General features: G+C 40.4%; 1 protein-coding gene across 1 annotated transcript; it reads right to left on the reverse strand.

Moving 5' to 3' along the window:
* Positions 1-2,063: 2,063 nt before the first annotated feature.
* On the reverse strand, positions 2,064-18,353 carry rhpn1 (rhophilin, Rho GTPase binding protein 1). Its single transcript, XM_018690332.2, has 16 exons — positions 18,153-18,353; positions 17,877-17,982; positions 15,500-15,615; positions 9,372-9,500; positions 8,619-8,694; positions 8,194-8,271; positions 7,881-8,005; positions 7,538-7,704; positions 6,841-7,028; positions 6,593-6,749; positions 6,143-6,252; positions 5,854-6,052; positions 5,690-5,766; positions 5,432-5,578; positions 4,569-4,721; positions 2,064-4,469 (listed from the first exon to the last, which is right to left on the reverse strand). The coding sequence occupies exons 1-16, from the start codon at positions 18,170-18,172 to the stop codon at positions 4,266-4,268; spliced, it is 2,052 nt and encodes a 683-aa protein (XP_018545848.1). The 5' UTR covers positions 18,173-18,353; the 3' UTR covers positions 2,064-4,265.
* Between the last annotated feature and the right edge of the window lie 791 nt (positions 18,354-19,144).

Below are 19,144 nucleotides of genomic sequence, written 5' to 3' on the forward strand. Positions count from 1 at the left end.
GAAAATTAATTGTCAGGATTTACAAGGATAAACTTTGACTCTTCAAACCTTGTGGTAACATTCAACAACACATAACTGACACTAAAGTCAAGCCGACACCTGGATGACTGAGAAAACCTTCAGATGATTGGAGAATAAACGCTGATGTACATGAAGAGACAAAATCAGATCTATGAGGAGAATGGAACGTTCACATTAGTACACTATACATTTAACTTCTGTCATTTGAGCTTTAATGGGAGAATTATAAGCAGTAACTAAATGCCTAGTCCTCCTAAGGCACTTAAGGATGTCCAACAGTAAGTGAACACATCGTGTTAGTTGTATAACAAATAGATCTAAGGCGCTTCAGTCAGTGAACGCATCACAGGATAATAAATAACTGGGCGTTTTAGTTTCTTCATGACAAAAGAAGTCAAGAAGCCCTTCATATGACGATCTAAAGCCAGATCACTAGTCCATGACTCTGCATTTCTAGATACACCATCAACCAGACATACCAAAAATAAATATATTTTCCAGAATTAAAACCGCTTCAACCCGCTTCGTACTGCACCACATTTTAACTATGCCCAGGTACAAGTGTATCTCTCAGTTTCTCATTACAGTAGAACTACAAAGAGGCTAGGCTACGATAAATGACTAGTCACTAATATACACAACAGATTACTATCACAGGCTCAACGGATCTTAATCCAAAAAACACAAACCTGGCAACAAGAACATACAAAACGACTAGGTGGATAACCACACAGCCACAAAGAGACAAAAACAGATGTAAAACGACCAGATAGAGAGGCTAAATGACCACAAAAATATGCAAAATAATCACAATGAAATGCTAACCCGCCGTAAACAGAAGCAATAAAACGCTTTGGTCACAGAAACACAAATAAGCAACAGAAATGCTAAAGCTCGCCGCTAATTAGTTAGCACATTAGCTTACCTTGGCCATAGGCCTGGCCAGCGTCCAGCCTCATTCGTCTTCCAGAAAACAGGTCTAAAGCTTGTTTTAGCGTCCAGACTTCTTCAGTGATGTTGATTCGCTTACAAACTTACAAACCAGAGCGACGACTCAAACGTTGATTTTACTCCATGTTTTCACTCGTTTTTGCGACACTGTTTTCCTTTCCGCTTCGCCCTCCCCACAGCAGGTCGCACTCAATGACGACACACGCCAGCACCTGGCAACCGCTTCTAATTGGTGGAAATGGAGGTTGTTTGAATGTTCTAGCCAATGGAAGAGGCCGGAACACTTACACGTGCAATTCGCCTCTTGAATTCTCAAGTCCAAGACCCAGATCAAAGGATTGGAATGTCTCTGGTTAAAATGTGAGGGTGGAGGTTGGATTCTTATGAGACTCAGTAACTAGAAGTACTACACTTGAAGTGCAGACCGAAAAGCACTTATTAAAGTCATTAGTGCTGGTGAACTGTAACTACTATGGAGGTAGAATCACTCATATTCTTAATTTTTAGGGCAGGAGTTATCATAGTCTACATTGTGAACATATTCTCAAAGTGGCTCCATTAAAAGGTGCTGAATTTCCTGTTTGCAACATTATTTATCAAGCCCCATGATGGCATTCAAAATGATCTGTCTCAGTGTCCTAAAACTGAAACTGATTTCCTGCCAAAGTTTGCAGACCTTAGTTGAAAGGAAGAGGTGGTAGATGTTCCTTTGATGAGCAGGAGAACAGTCATCTGAGAATGGAAAAAACTCAACAAGGAAATGGGTTGGTTCACAATTTGCTTTCAGTAGTTATTGTAATGCAAGTGCTATTTATTTCAGAAAATAACAATCAACCTTGGCTGTGTAGTTAACATGACGTGCAGTAGGTTTGTAGGCCTTGACACTGATCAGTGTCTTAATTGTGGAACTGCCATACATTAAAAACATACAAAATACTGTCAGTGTCAAATAAACAATTGACTTGGGTTGTGTACAATCACAAACAAGAAATGTTGTCCAACCCTTTGTGTAATCTGAAATAATGATGTGTTTTGTGAAATGTTGTGCTTCAATGGTCAGATATTCAGTGAAAAACACAAAGGAAAAAATATTTTGTTCCTAACAGCGTTGCCAAACATTTACTCAGTTTCACAGACATACAGAGTAGAGACATAACACCCAAGTACAGAAAGCCACAAAGATTGAAGTTGCTTTGTCTTTTTACCTGAAGAAAGACATGATCATAACTTGAACTGATGAATTCTTTCAAATCAGAAGTTTTCAAAAGATTCTGCTGCTTTGCAGAGAAATCCTGTTCGTCACCTCCCTGGCTTTCTGTACTCGTGCCTATGGACCACTGTGGCACAAGCATTGCACAGACAGAACAAAAACACACAGCATTTACATGTACAATAACGTGCTACAGTTTTCACAATTCTAGTTGTATCAAAAACTTACAAAAAGTTCAAACAATGTTAACCAAAAGAAACATTTTTCCACTAACATCCTCATCTACAGATAATAATATTGGCTGACTGTAACATACAGTACAGTGGCTGGACATGAAGAACACAATAGATACAAGACAACATAAAACTCCTCAGAAAATACATCTGGACGATCACATCATGTCACGTTTTTCCTGCACAATCTCTCAGTATCACATTTTATTTCAAATACACACAACCTGTCAGTGTGTTTCATGTTCATTATTGCAATATCAGGTCAGAACTACGACCAGTGATTGATTAGTTTGTGGACTAAAGTAGAATTCATCTCCTTCTACTCTTAGGCAACAAACTTATCAATCACCCCTTGTACATAATTAACAAGATTTTTCCTGTTCAATATTCACACTGTATTAAAAACCCAAAATTACAAAACATTAGATCAGAACTTCTGAAGTGCTTTTGATAATGACACAACTAAAAACATATAGATATTTTTCCAAGAATATTGATCTGAGAATGAAGTCCAATATCATACTTTTAGTAAAGTATCAGTGGGTGAATCCATCAAAAAGTTTAAGATGGTTTCTGGAGCACTTCAGTGGTTAAACACGGGAGGCAGTTACAGTATTCTGTAATCTCTTAGGGATAATATGAAACACAAGAAATATGCTACTTGTTTGTTAATTCTGCTTTGCCCTCTCAGTTCCTTTTACACCAGTTATATTAATGCTACAATACATACTTTTATGTAAAGTTGAGTAACGGAGCTTTCATTTTTTCCATCATTTCCACAACAAATTATTCCAGCTGGGTTGTCTAACATTGTGTCAGTGAAGGCATATTATTGTGCTGTTACAGTGATAAAATGAATGTTTTCCTAAATCAGTTATGCTAGAAATAAGACAATGGTATATCCAGCGTCACTGGGTCTGCAAGTAGGTGCGTTTGCATCATACAACACCTGGTTTTGTGTAAGTGGTTAAGGCTCAGTCGTTTTTTTTTTAAGATGTGGACCTGTCAGACCTCAACATTCAACATTCATGCTGTAAGCATCCTTAAGACTTAATGCTGGGATCAAATACTCTGACTGTTGGCTGCTCCCTGCCTCACAGAGAAGTCGACAACAATAGATCTGACAAAGGGGTTGTGCAGGTGTGGGCATGTTGCTACACACGATCAGTGAAATGAACTGGGGAGAGTTTAAGACTAAGCAAACTTTCGCCTTATGTTATTCACAACGATGACTGTTTTTGTTCATGTTTTTATTTTGCTAAAAGTTTCTGAAAATGTTTGTGTGTCCGACTAAACTCTATCACTCTGGTTCTTTCTGTTAATTCTAGGGCTGACCTCAAAACACTGATGATTCAGGTCACTGCTTGAGAAGACCCTGAGCCGCCTTGCACTTTGTTGGTCTAATCGCTACACTTTTTGTTCTTAGCTGCTCACCCTCAAATTATGATACAAGCAGAGAAGGGTGATGGAAATGGGGCAAGGCAGCGCAGCACAACTCGTACTTCGACTCACACAAACCTCTTTTAGCCTCAGTTTGAGCCACACTGGCTAAATTTGCACCTGCTCATGCCCACTTGCATTTTCCCCACATCCTGTACTAACACATTGTGTACCACAGTTTGTCCTGAGTGGCAGCAATAAGCTCCACCCTCTTTATTCTTGCAAAAAGCTACATGCTACAAAGTATTCTATCTGGTACGAATTTGAAATATGAGCCAGAAATAACATTTTCAGTGGAATAAACTTGTGCTTGTGCAGGTTGTGTAATTTGGTGCAGTCTGTCTGCAGCTTTTTTCGTACCATGTGCTCCACTGCTGTGATTCCCTGAGTGGTTCCTCTGTTGTCATGTCTCAGTACATGGCTTCAGCGTCTCTGATGCTTCCAAACGACAAACTGAAAGTGCTTCCTAGTCTCTTGGTGCCTTCCCTCTTTTTCTTTCTGTTCCAGTTCAGCAGGGAGGCGGAGCTCTGGCCCTTAGCCCCGCCCAGCAGACGCTGCCGAGTGTTTTCTTTGTCGCTGCAGTGGGAAAGCATGATGGCCCTTCTCTCCACCTGCTAATACACACAGGTAATGTCCGAGTCACTAAACAGGTGAACACACAGGCATCTGCTGCTGATATCCTGAACGCACATATACACTAAACTCTTAAGTACCTGTGTATCATGTGAGTGTAATGTGACCACACTGAGCTCCACTCCTCTGTCGCTGCAGCTCTTCAGCATCTGGACAACCTCTCCATGTTTGGCCCATTTACAGTCCTGTCCGTCCACTGCTACTATGTAGTCTCCTTCCCTTAGTCCTGCCTCCTGCACAGCACACAAACATAATGCATGTTTTCTGTGTATTTTCTACAGGTTGATAATTAAGCAACATGTTTTCAACTGTGCTGAGCTTGTCAGTGGCAAAAACAAGCACTTTACTGGTCATACTTTGCGCACTGGATTATAATGCAGCAGCTGTTTCTGTAGTCCAGGTACACTGTTCTTGCTCAATACTGCACTGAAGATTTTTGTCCCTATCACACTAACACCCAAAAACATGGGAAAATAAGGTTCAGCTTCAAAAATAGTAGAGTTATAAATAAATAAAGTTATCCTTTAAGAAGAAGAAGATTAAACAATGTTTCCAGATTTATAGGGAAAAATATTTTGATGAAGATACCTAGGAGCAGATCAACATTTAATTTGATTTAAATGGATTTTCAGATGGATTTTATGTGACAGAAAACAAGGTCCTTTTTTAGAGAGAAAGAGAGAACATTCAAGTGAGCTTCAAATTATACATCAGTCTTCACCAAGACTTATACTGTATTGATTTTTTTCAAATCTGATTTTGCCATTTTTCAATAATCAAAATACACCCTACTAAATGACTGGATTTTTCCTTCAGATGTGCAGATTTTTTGCTTTTATGTAACTTCTATCTGACCTGCTTCCGACAATCTCATAGTTTTACTGAATGCAGAAGACATGAGCAGCACTACTGTAAACTAATGCACAGTGAGATTTTGTCTTACGGCTGCACAGCCTCCAGGTACCACTCCCGCCACCAGGACGGGGGAGTCTCCTCTAAGTGTGAGGCCCAGTCCCCCCTCTCTCCTCTGCAGGCAGATCACTCGCACCGGGCCCCAACGAGCCCGCGCACAAAACACTGACAAAGGCCCCTGCAGCACAGAAGAGTCATTTTCAACTCCAGTCAAAAGTTTGTTCAGTTTATTATCAGCTAACTTGTGAATTTATGTCTTCAGTATCGTATTTCCCCCTGAGGGCCTTACCAGTCTTTGGAAGATATCAGCAACTTGGACTGTAGAGAAGTTGGGTGGAGTGATGTCTGGTTTCTGATGAGTTTGAGCTGTTGATGAAAGAAACAAAGAATGATTTACTGTCACGTCATCACAGATTTAATATTAGTGATTGTAATGTTACAGATTTGTCTTACACTGGATCTCTGGAGCCTCTGCGGTTTCATCAAAGTCATCCTCTCGGTCCAGCTCTGAGTACTTGTCCAAGGAGCGTTTGTGTGTGAGAGACAGCACGTCCTGTAGGATGTCCATCTTCCTCAGGATCTTACATAGACCGTGGACACGCATGGCCTCCTCGTGTCTAATCACTGCACGCCGCAGGTGAGCTTTACCTGTGCACATGTGAGCAGAGATTTATGAAAATATGTTAATATAACTTTAAAAACCGTGCATTTGGCAGACGAAATTAACATGAACTCACCAAGCTTTCGTCCTTTTTTCAGGGTCTTGCAGAACCAGGCTGAGTGAAGGCCCTGCAGGAGTGCTGACATAGAACTGGAGGAAAGCCTTCTCTGCCTCCTCCTCTTCAGCAGACGCTACAGAACAAGTTATACCAAGCTAAAATATGAGTAGGTACTCCTGGACTGTCTTGAGTAAGGATGGTCATGGTTTAAGCCTTGACCTTTAGCTCCTAAAACACAGAAGTTTTCTATGGAAGATAAGAATAAGATCCTTTTTGTTTGTCCAGAACCATCACTATGTATCAACACCAGACTTCACTGACAAAAACAAGTAGTTTGTGGACGTAAATTGACGCGGACAATAGCCCCTGGATTACACTGCAGCAATTTCAAAAGTATTGAAGTTATCCTTTAATGTATATGTATGTGAATGTATTTGTGTACATATCTCCAAAATACAAAATATCTTACTTACACATGTGGTCGCAGAGTGCAGCAGCAGTGTAGTAGTGTGAGAGAGCGCGGAAGTGTTCAGCTTTGACCTGAACCATGGACGCCCACGAAAACGGCACGTAGTCCTTCATCAGAGGCTGCGTCATGGTCTGCTGCACCAACAGGTAAACATCCGACACCTATAGGATGCACATGTATGTACAGAGTGAGTATCACAGGATATAAACAGTAACAACACAGACAAACCAGAGGCATGTCGTGTGCTCTCACCCGTGCAGCCTCTTGTGCCAGGCGGAGTTGGGAGGTGAAGTGTGTGTCCTGCGTTGTGAGTGTGACACGCTCAAAGACACACTCCTGCACTTGGGCGACCATCAGCCGGACCAGCATGCAGAGCGACGGGCCGCTCATGTCCAGACTTGGAGCATTGGAGAAATTCTCCTTTAGGTAATTAAATGCACCTGAACACACAGAGAATGACATAGTTACGCAGCAGGCAGTATATCATGATGCAGTAAACTTTCCAGGAAACAACTAAAATTGTTTATAGATAAAAAACAATGATGAATGATATAATAACTATAATGAATCAGTGTCAATTCAGATTTTCAGTTTTTCATTTTCAGTAATTATCAAGCAAAGTATCAAAGATTTTCTGCTTTACAGATGAGAAGCTTTGATTCTTTCATCTGTAAACTGAGTGTTGATCAAACAAAGCAAGACATTTTAAGATGTCATCTTGAACTGTAGGCAAACTGGGATGAACACATACCAATAGTTGACTAAAGAATTTTAAAAAATCACTAGTTTCAGCCCTAAATTGTGTGTAAATAAATTAAATCTGAGCAAAATATACAAAACAGAACAATGATTTAGCACACAAGGTGAACAGGTTCAACTGTTACTGTGTAAAACAATGCTTCTGTAACAAAGCTAATGGAGCATTCAGGTGTGTGTGTTGTTTCAGTACCTGCAGCTCGCTGAAAGGCATCTATGGCTCGGTCTATGCCTGCTGTTGCAGAGCGGTCCTGCCGTGCTCCGATCTGTGTGTACAGAGCACCGATGTTGAACAGCACGCTTCCCTTCTCAAAGGCCAGCGCGCGCTGACACGACGGGACGCCCGTCAGAGAGTCGTACCTGAGAGATGGAGAGACGTGAAACTACAGTTTCAAACTATGATTGACCTTTTGATTGACACAGATTCACAGATGCATGCTGTGTTTAAGTGCTGGTGGAAATGTGTATCCCGTAGCAACCAGGCTACCTTATTGTTTGTGCATAATTACGATAAGATAAAAGTGTTTATATTGTACCAGTGAAAGTGAACACCAAGGTTCCTGTGTGGGGGAAAGAAGCGCTGGTCCAGGTAGTACAGCTGGTTGTAGTACTCCATCAGCAGCTCCAGACCGGCCTGGTTACGACTGGGTGTTCGCATGGCCTGACCCAAGACAACACACATAACTACACCTCTAACATCATACACAATAAGACTGCAGGTTTCCAACATGTACTTTTTTAATGCAAAATCATTATTTCTCTTCCCCCAGTTTTTCTACCGCTGCCAGGAGGTGATGTAATACTGAACCAGAACCAGATGAATGTTTTGAATGAGTGAATTTTATTAACCTGTCTGAGCTCCATAAGCTCCTTGATCTCCTTGTCATATAGAGAGCTGTCCTCTCCGTAGTGCTCACAGATGAAGTCCTGTGACAGGAAACAGATATGATAAATCAGTTTCACAGGAACTTAAAAACCTGTGTACATGTGATTTATAGTTGCAAAGAAGCTGCAGAAAACTTTATTAAGCTATGTCTCTCAATAGCAAAAAAATATAAGACAAAAATATTACAGCGACAAGTTGGTGCTCTACCCTACAGTCCTCACCTATGTGATGCATAAAATACTGAGCTTCCCTCATTACAACTACAATATTTTAAATACAATATTCAGTGTTTCACTCAGACCTCTATTTTCTCTTCTCTAAATGAAAAGAAAACCTGATGAATGAGACAAATAAAGGTGAATTATGAGCAGATGGATTGTGTCGTCACCTGGATAGAAACAGTGAAGTCCACCTCTTTGGTTTCTTTTAAGCCGAGTGGGATCATGGGAACGTTGACAGCCTCGCTGTGAAAAGAAATAAACATAGTATCCTGTGTCTGTGTGTGATCTGTCACGGGATGTCAACACCAGCACGTAACCACTCACACACACACACACACACACACACACACAGTGCAGGTTACAACCACGGTAACGTCAGCACTGCCATCTGCTTGTCTTCAAACCCAGCAGGGACACTGCTCAGTGCTTCATCCTGCTAATAAGCAGAGCTAAAGCCAAGTATTAACCCTTACGGCCCTGACCCCCCCCCCCACAGTCACCTCCTCCCATTCACCATCAACACAAACACGCACACACTCCACGGGGTCATTAATGACACTCTAATCAGGGGATTTATCCCTCCCATGACGCCGGGCTGCACAGGGAGAAATCTCCAGGCTGTGATGGACTACACACAAACACACATTTGTATTTCTATACTTAGAAGGACCCTCACTGACATAATATCTTGACCCTGTACTAAAGCCTTGACCTAAACCTAAATCTACCCTGAACTAAGTCTTAACCCTCAAACAGTCCTCTGAAGACCCGAGAAACAAAAAAACACAGTGCATGCAATGGACGCTTGTTTTCACCAATTATAATTCTCATTAGTCTAATGAGTGTGGCCTGGAATGTCTGGGATAAATAATAACTGGACCATGATTTTTTGTGTGTGTGTGTGTGTCAGTGCTGTTTACCAGTCTGTCTGGTAGACCTCCATGTTGCTGTTGAGCTCCTCCAGTTCCTCTTTCAGCAGCTGCAGGTTGGAGTTGACGAAGCTGAGCTCCAGAGCAACAGTCTCCTTCACCTTGTTGTTGGTCGTCGCCCTGCAGAGGAAAACACACACGGTCAGATCTCATCCCTCATCACTAACATACCTTTAACAGACTAAAACAGAATACAGACAGCAGATATCAATTTCCAGCATTACAGGAGCAAAGTTATTTTGACTTTACTTCAAGTCAGCAAGCTACAAACTTCAAAAATCATGGTAATCAGGCCAGAAATCTGACATAAATTAAGTTCTATACCATACCCAATATATACCTTAGGATCCTATAACATATAGGTTTCTTAGTATCCTTAGACCCTGTGTTACAGAATCAGAAACTCTAACAGTTCAAACTCAAAATGACTTCTGATTGAAAACAACAAACAAATGAAAAAATCACTGCAATTACTGCAGAAAATGTAGTATAAAACATGTAGTATATACATAAATCAGTAAGCAAGCCAGCAGGCAGTGCTGCTGCTGCATTAGTATACAGTATGTCTACAGTATTTATTGACTACTTGACTAATCGTTTAGTTGATCAAGAGAAAATTAATCAAAAAAAGCTTCGTTTTATCAATAAAAAAGTGAAAAACTCAGCTTTTCAAATGTGAAGATTTTTGCTTTTTCTCAATTGGAAATTGAAAATCTTAGGATTTTATACACTAACTGAAGAATATATCAACTTAAAATATTTCAGATGAATAGATGATGAACATTTGTCTAAGCTGTGAAGCTTTTTATGTGATGCAATATGATGGAAAAAGTGACTGATCAAACTAAAACATAAAACAGTTTGAAGATGTGAAATGTATAAGTGAAGTCCCAGGTTTTTGTCTCTGTTTTTCTTGTTTATTTATTTCTTTGTTATTTAGGGATGAAAAACAATGAGATGTAAATCTGACATTTCTGATGTAAGTGTCATAATTCAGCCATGCAAAGAAAGATAAATTAGCTGCTAATATTAGCACTGTACCGTGTAAAACAGTGTATCCTAAGTTACTTCGTCATACAACTACTGCAGGTGTCATTTTCTATCAGCAGGTATAAACAACTCTCACTCTCACCATAAAAACACTGGGCAGTGTTTTCCTTCACAAAAAGCCAGAGTAAAATTTATGCAGCTATCTCTCCACCCTCTCCTCCATCATCTGTTCATTCAGTCCAACACTCTCCACTCCTCCTCTAAACAAAGGGGGAGGGACTTGGAGCCGTGTTAAAGCCAGCTCACTCTGCTGTTCCTGGAAATCTGAGGCATCACTGCGTTACCATGGTAGCTAATGATACACTTTGTTGGTAAAGTGGTGGAGAAAATCCCCCCAATTATGCAATCATTAAATTTCACCGGCTCAGTGATACAACATGAGTCGTCTGCAAGCACAAACAGGGCAAGTATGAGGTGAGTCTGAGCACTGAATTCACAGGATTGTTAACATTTTGCACATGAATGCATCATTGTGGAAGACTTTTCAATCAATCCTCACTTAAAACCACTGAAAGGAGAAAAAAAATAGAAACAAAATAATGACTTTGGTTGAGCGTCTTAAATAAATACTAGATGCAGGTTTTCTTTATCTCAAAGTTTCTCAGTTTTATCTGGTGAAAGGAAAGAGTAAGAGTAAAGGTCTTCGTGCTGAATGAGTCATCAGATGCATCATCAGGTGGAGGATTTGGGGAGGAAAGATAAACAGAAACTATCAGAAAGGCCAAACTATGACAAATTCACAGAGCTAACAAGGTGTGGCTACGTTTTGGTTTGTAGATAAATTATACACCTAGGCCAAGAAGTAAAAATTCACTCAGAAGAAAATGTCAGATCTGATTCTTATCTCTCTCAATTCTTGACCAGATATTTGCATATTAAGACCTCGTGCTCATGCAAAAGTCACTTCAGTCCCAACTGCACACAAAGTTTTCTAGACAACACATAATCTGTGGACAAACTCCTTTAAATTAGTATCATCACTCCAGTCATGGCAACACGCACAGAGTAGTCTCTGTTCAGCATCCTGTCCTCCACCTTTAACAGTCTCTAATTAGACACTTTCTGGTTGTAAAATCAAGTCAAACCTGTTCCCTTTAATGCATCCTGCGTCTGTATCACCACTGACAACATCTATAACTTCTTATTCTCAGGTCCTCTTACTCCATTTGTTTACACTTTTTTAAAACTGTTTTTCATTTCAATTTACTTCATGCTCACAGATGCTCACATCAATTTGTGAAAAACTGAAAACTAACTCCAGACCTGTCCGAAAAGAACAAAAGGGTGCTTCATATCTGTATATGAAGGGTTTCTTGTAGGAGAAACAAAGAGAAGTTGAACAAAACTTTTTTCCTGAACCAGACCCTGTGGAAATATCATGGGAAATGGTTTTGAAGATATTTTGGACTTAAAAACAGCTGTCTGCTCACTTTTGTCAAATATAGTACATTTTACATAAACTTTAGATTTATATACTACAATAAGCCTACAAAAACTGAACCAAAATGTGTTAATATTATCATAAAGTTCTTTTAAAAGCAATATATACAGTATGTATGTGCAGCACTTTGCGGAAAGACTTGGGTTCTTGTATACAGTGGAGGCATGTAAGGGTCCTCCTCTAAGAAAATGTCACATTTTTCAATAAAAAATATGCAATTTAACATAATTTTTGGTCATTATTATTGCCATAAATGTCTATAAATTTGGAAATAGTAGAGGAGATAATAAATAAACAACACCCAAAATAGCTTATGGACAAAACTTGCTGAAGAAGTTCACTGGAGACCAACTACGACCATTACATCTGGGAAAAATCTTTTACTCTTACTGATGATTTTACATTAATTTGTCTTAGGTGGTACCCAAAATGGCTCAGGTGCTTTTGATTAAACTTTTTCCTATTGTTTTCTTCTGTCAGGACGATCAGTGACCTCTGGAGAACCTGGAAAATGAGATTCTTCAAACACATGACCAGACTCGGCTCGGCTGGAGCTCACCTTTGAGCTCCTTTTAAAAATAATGTTAATCTGCCCAGTTAGACCACTTTACTGTTACTGTGCATTCACCCCTCACTTTGTCACTCCCTCCTGATTTCACACACACCTACTGTATATCTAGGATCAAGCCAAGGACAATCTGATTAGTCAGCTTTAAACAGGCTGCCAAATATCCCCTTCACGTACGCCCACTTGCACGCACAACATACTGTAGCTTTTGAGGGGGGAAAGTAGAAAGTGTCAGAAACTGAAAACAAGTTTTTACTCTGATTTATAGTTTTGTAATTATATCCAAACTAACTGACATGAAGACCAGGATTAAACTAGTAACTGTCCCTCAGCTGAATCCCCACAGAGACACACACACACACGCACACCCTGCAGCACACAACATGACGTCTTCATCAGCCAATCACAAACCCTGATGAGTTACAACCCATCTTTTATCTGTAATTAGCATCTTAAACCCGCCCCCACCAGTACTCACACCATGACCCAGTTCCAAAACAGAGTGAGTGAAGTGAAAAAGAAAGCGAGACGTTTTGTGTGGAGTATTCCGGTTGACCGGAAGGGGGGAGGATAGAGGGGAAAAAAAAGGTCTGACAGTGCCAGACAAATAAGTGGGGGATGAGCTTGCTAGGGCTTCGTTGGAAATCTCTGCATGGGAACAGGACGGGAGGCGGACACAAAGCCAGCTGATTACAGGCCGACAGGCTGTGTGGGGGTCCTCTTTGTCTCTGTGACCCACCGTCCCAATAGAAAGGGCAGGAGGAGTTGTTTTATTTCGCCTAAACTGAGTCATCACCTTTTAGGATAACAGCCTGAAACCAGTCCAAAATGAAGCTGTGGAGAGAGATCCACGAGAAAAAGGAATCACTACCTTGTTGAAGAATTAGTCCAATCTACCTATTAGTGATAATACAATGAATCCGGAGGGTTAACTGACGACTTAATTAACTTAACATAATTGATTAATCATTTAAGTCAGTAACATTCGGTAGTTCCAGCCTCGCAAATGTGAGGATCTGGCCAGAGCTAATGATTATTTTCAAATGATTATCAGCTTCATCTGTATGTCAGAAATTGGTTTAAAAATAAATTAACAGAATGCCCATTACAGTTTAATGTCTTCAAATATTTTTTTGTCTAGCAAACAGTCCAAAGATATTAAGATATCAAGTTTACTATCACTTAAGACAATAAGAGCATTAAATCACCACCTTTGAAAAGCCTAAAACAAGTTAATGTTAAAAACTAAAACAATAATTCTTTCAACAGAATAATCCATTTATTTTTGTTCCAGTTCTAGGTTTATATACTGAATAACTGCTTTTTTTAATTTGAATCATGTCAGAAAAGAAAAGCAAGGCATTTTCACTTCTTCTGTTAATTTATAGAATAGAATAATCAAATAATGAAAATAATTATAAGTAGCAGCCCTGCAATCTATCATCCATCTCTCCCTGAGAAAGATCCCCATGAAAGTTAATTACTTGCAGCCAAACACGTCCTGGGATAATAGTGAGGGGTGCCCTCAGTTGTCTTTTAATTAAAGACACTGTTGTTTTCTATGTTGATCTTATTAGATTCTGACACGGCACCACGAAGGAGGGAGAAAGTAGCTCCTTGCTTTAATTAAGCGGCTCCTCCTTCTGCTCTAAAGCTGGATCTTTATGAGTTAGGGAGCGGCAGTAACTCCACTGCAAGAGTTTTCAGACAGAGTGGGCTATTCATGTTCTGAATGATCTCAAAACTACCACAACAAAAGTGAAGACTAAATATATGCACATATATTAAAATGTATACTTTCAGAATTTGTAGTAATCTGCCTCTGAGTGGATACCAAACATGCAGAGCCTGAGAAATAGTTAATGAGAAAGACAGAGGGTGAGGGCAAAGGCACAGAGGGATGGAGAGAAGCTGGAGAGGATAAAGATGATGCTAATGTTCTCAGAGAGAATACTTTGATGTTCTGCCACCGTTTCTTTTTTCATTTCCCTCATTTCTTCACCAATAAAACTCATGCATGCTGGGTGAATGACAACCCCGCTGCTTAAAAACACAAAGCCAGCGCAGTTCAGTTGGGTGATTAGCCCAGTTCATGCTGCAAAAGTATGCAGTGTTCAGTTACTGTTTCATATGAGTGTTAAAAAAATACTAACATGAGGAGAAAAAAAGGAAGAGGACACAAACAAGAGACACAGAGAAGCTACACAAGCAGACAGACACATAAACATGCATGTTCACACACAGTGAGCACAAACAGAGCAATAAAACTGGGTGGTGCTGGTGTGTGTTTTGGAGGGGAGTGATCTCTGACCTTTTCCCATCACCGGACTGCACCACAAACATGACAGAGCCGACAAGCTAACAAAGAGCAACCAACACAGAGGAGAACTGAAGAGCATTTATCTCTGCATCTCAGAGAGGAGAGGCTCATCGAGGAGGGAGTTTGTCCTTTCAGATCACAATCAAAATCCACTTTACTAGGTGGTGGTAGATGTGATTCTTTCAGGACCGACAAGGGCAGTATAATAATCCTACAAGTGTTAGAGTCTGATGTGAAATACAAAAGGAAGAAGGAGGAAGGCAGACACAGAAACAATAACAGACAAACAAGTCATTTTGAACGAAAGGAGGAAACACAGAAAACTTATCTGAGCAGCTCAAAGACAGGCAGCCAGATCTGTTCACAGAATACAATAGCAATGCACACCATGTTCACAAAGGCTACTGTCATTATGTTCGATCAAAACATAACGTTGTCTTTGTGAATTAATATTTTTACACTACTGGTCTGTCACCATGTTAGTCCATTTAAAGAACTGCTTACCTACTGACTATATGACAAAGCTCTGGTATCGTGACACCCCTAATAATTGCATTAGACAGAAAAATAATTCACAAAATGAACACCTTAACAAGTTTTTATGTCATTTTCAAGTTGCTCAACACATGACACTAAAACGAAACTAAAGCTGGGTAATGTCAACATTTTCATGCCAAACTTTGAAACCATGTACATCATCTCTGCCATATAAAAAAACAAGACCTGCCCCAGTACCTCACCTGAACAGGTTCTCTGCTCCGGCTCTCATGCGCATCTCCTTGTTGATCTGCTGGTTGATGCGAGCTCGTCTGTGCTGCAGTTTACTGCGCTGAGTCTGGGCGAAAGGATCACATCCCTGCAGAGAGAATAAATAAAAAGAGGAGGCAGCATAAGTGATGAGGTAATGGAGTACTGCTAAAACATCAGGGTAAGATACTGCAGTATCAGTATCAAGTGATATTACTAGAAGCTTTTCCACCACTTGAGACAACTCTTGGCAAGTAAAAGAACTTGCAGTTTTTCTTCTATACTGGTAAGTAAACAGCTGTTAATGCTAATACTGGCTATGGAGCAGTAGCAAAACATATCAATACCCCCATCAGTGAACTATAGCATTTTATTGGTGGAGCTTATTGGTAGTAATACAGTACAGGCTGGACTGAAAGCAGCTTACTTCAGAGCAGCAAGTCCATGTTCAATAGGAAAGCATGCCAGAGATGATGGGTGTGTCAAAGAGCGTGTCAGAGATGCAGGGTAACTGAGGGGAGGAGAGGAGAGCCTTGAGGATGCTAAAGATGGAAAGTAATCTGACAAGGTGCAGCAGGAGGAGAACTTTCTCTCCAGGAGGATATTATGTGGTAATATGTCAGAGCTGTGTATCTGTGTGAAGATTTAAAGGCTTCAACATCCAAACAGCTTCCCCACAGCTGATTGTACAGTAAACAAATGTACAGTAACATGACAGATGGAGCAGCTGTACTGTAAACATGCTGAGTACTCCCTTTCCTTATCCGTGTGGCTTCTCACCACTGGTCTTGAAGCCAATTTGTACGGTTTACTATATGAACATTTCACATTTTCTCACACTCTTACTGCCTTTATCTTTCTTGTTCCCTCTCACCCAGTTAAGGTGTTTGTTTAGCATGCACACGTCAAGTAATCCTCAGAGTGCCTGTGTGGATTAGGCTCCTGGCCGAGCTCCCACCTCTCCTCCACCATCAGGAAGCTGGAGGCTGCCGACATCTGTGCAGCTAAAGTCCAAAAGCTTGAGTCAAAAACCTTCAGTGTCCAGGTGACTTTCTCTAAGCACAAACCCTGTCTTTCAGCAACACAGACACGAACATGTATACCTGTAAACTACTGTGGCAACCAGTTTTCTTTGCAGTCGAGCAGCAGGAGGTGAAGTGCCTTGCCTGAGGGCACCATGTCTGTGATCACACCCACACACACACTCATATCTTAATTAAAGGATCAGTTGAACCAAATTACAAAAACACATATTGTCCCACTTGTATTTAGTGGTGTCTAGCCACAGATTTGGTTTTATCTGCTGTGGTGTTTAGATACCTACCTACTGAGATTTCTGCCGCTACCCAAATACAACGGAAATGAATTGATTTTTGTTTGTGGCATTGATAATCACATTTGAAAAATCCATCAGCACCGTGTCTTTCCGGAAACAATAGAGCCACCTGACACCAGAGCAACTCTCCATATCAAAACAATCCACAACAAGTCCGTGGATTATCCTAATTATAGTTGGAATTACACTCTTGTGAAGACACAGGTATAGGTTTTATGAGTAACTAGCTTGCAGGGGTTTGCAGAAGAGAACACCTCCTGAAGATCAGCAACAAATTGTGGATCCCAGAGTGATAAGCAACAGGTTGATCCACCACCTCAAAACATGTACAGATATTGAAAATCAGTATATGAATAAAAGTCTCAGGACAATCCCTGTGCACATTTACCTACTTCAAAGAGGTAAATCAAAGAGGTATGTTCCAGTTTTAATAAGGACATTGTTTCTATCATAAGACATTGCCGCTCAATTTTTAGAAAGTTAGTTTTCAGGTTTACAAGTATGATTGTACTGGGGTAGCAGCAACAGAGACCTCAGAGGCTGATGAGGATGTTTTGTTCTGTATTTGGTTTTTAAAGCCATGATAGTTGCATATCTCCAGTTTAATTTTTGTTGCTGCGTGTCTTCAGCAATACTGATCCAAAATAAGGCAATAAAATCAACCAGTTACTGAGACATAGCTGATATTTGTTGACAGATACAGTATCTTGACAGTTCAGGGGATCTTTAAATGTCATTTAATGTCATGTTACTGAGATCATGTGAAACCAAATCGCTCTAATTTATGGGGCTTTGCCAAGGGAGCTTCATATGGAAGGATTAGTGTCTTGTTGATATAATTAAATCCCATTATCTGTCTATGGAGATAACAAAAGAGAGAGGACTTCCAGTGTGGTAACAGGTCCGAAGTTGGAGCCACTCAAGACCTTTGGTGGAACAGTTTTCAGACTCTTTCCTCAGCTTTATCACATACATGTGATGTGTTTTTGCGTGTAAACTGTATGTAAATGAGAGTGTGTTTCCAGGTGTCTCACCTTTCGGATGCTCCCACTGTGGCTTCCCTCTGTGGGTAACGTTAAGGGCATATCGTCGTCCGAGCCGCCGTCCGACAGCGACATTTCAAACTCTCTGTGGAGGGTACTGTCAACATATATATATATATATATATTTTACTTAAAAGTGTCACATACTTGTCATACATCATTCCGTACTGTTAACACATTTCTTACACCAGTAAACAGCCCCCACGCCAACAATATCTAACTGTAAACGGTTTAAGTTAGCTAACGAGTCGCGGTTTTACAACTTGCCTGGTCGCAGGTTCCTCCATCGTGAAGCAACGACTCCGGCAGTCAACAAGTCCCTACATTTCTCCCAGCTTTGTGTAATTCGTGTAAACTCAGGCAACAGTAGTTAACAAAAAACAACTTTTCACTACTGAAAACGACCCAGCTTCTACTCATTACACTTTAATACCACCACCTCCTCCTCCTCCGCTCGCTTTTTTCTGACTCTTGTGCAGCTGCAAGAGCTCATTCGCCGAGGTGGGCCGCGAATTAAAGAACAAGCCAATCACGTTGCAGTATGTGAGAGTGACAGTATATATAACGAATCAGAGGGAGGATTAGGGCCGAACGACAGCTCGACCTGACCAATGACAAGACGCTCGAGGCGTCCCCTTACTCCGCAGGCCGTTGCTATGACGACGTCAGGGCTGTGGCTTGTGTGTGGGCTCCACCTCCGCGAAGGACTGAAAACATTAATATAAATAATTATAACTTCATTTTACGGAAACAAACAACAATAATTTTAAATTAAAATGTTGGGAATGTTTTTTGGTGGGACTGCTAACAGCTCAGACATCTGAGGCACCCAAAACACTACTTTTATATGCGGAGTCACAAGCCAAACAGGTTGGAAATCACTGGTTTAACCCATATATTTCGTTCTATATATGGTTATTTTATGTTTTGTTTTTGTAAATCTTATTTTGTACAAGTAGCTAAAGCTGTGAAATAAAAGTAATGGACTCAAAAGGATGCAGGAACCAAGAATCACCCTGTTATTCCCCACTTCCTAAGTACTGTTACTTTCTAAATTGACTAAATACAAGAGTCAATTCATTCCTGATAAATTTTTGTTCTAAGAAATGTTATCTGCACACAGGACACACTGTCTCAGGTAATTTGCTGCGTGACCTTCATTTTAGTCCTCAGTGTCTAGCTGGATGATCACCATCATTCTTGCTTGTTTCGTATCCAGTTTTACCCAGTAAGACTTGGCCCCACTTATTCCCTATCTC

This window comes from Lates calcarifer, linkage group LG17 (genome assembly GCF_001640805.2).
Source record: "Lates calcarifer isolate ASB-BC8 linkage group LG17, TLL_Latcal_v3, whole genome shotgun sequence".
Taxonomy (NCBI): Eukaryota; Metazoa; Chordata; class Actinopteri; family Centropomidae; genus Lates; species Lates calcarifer.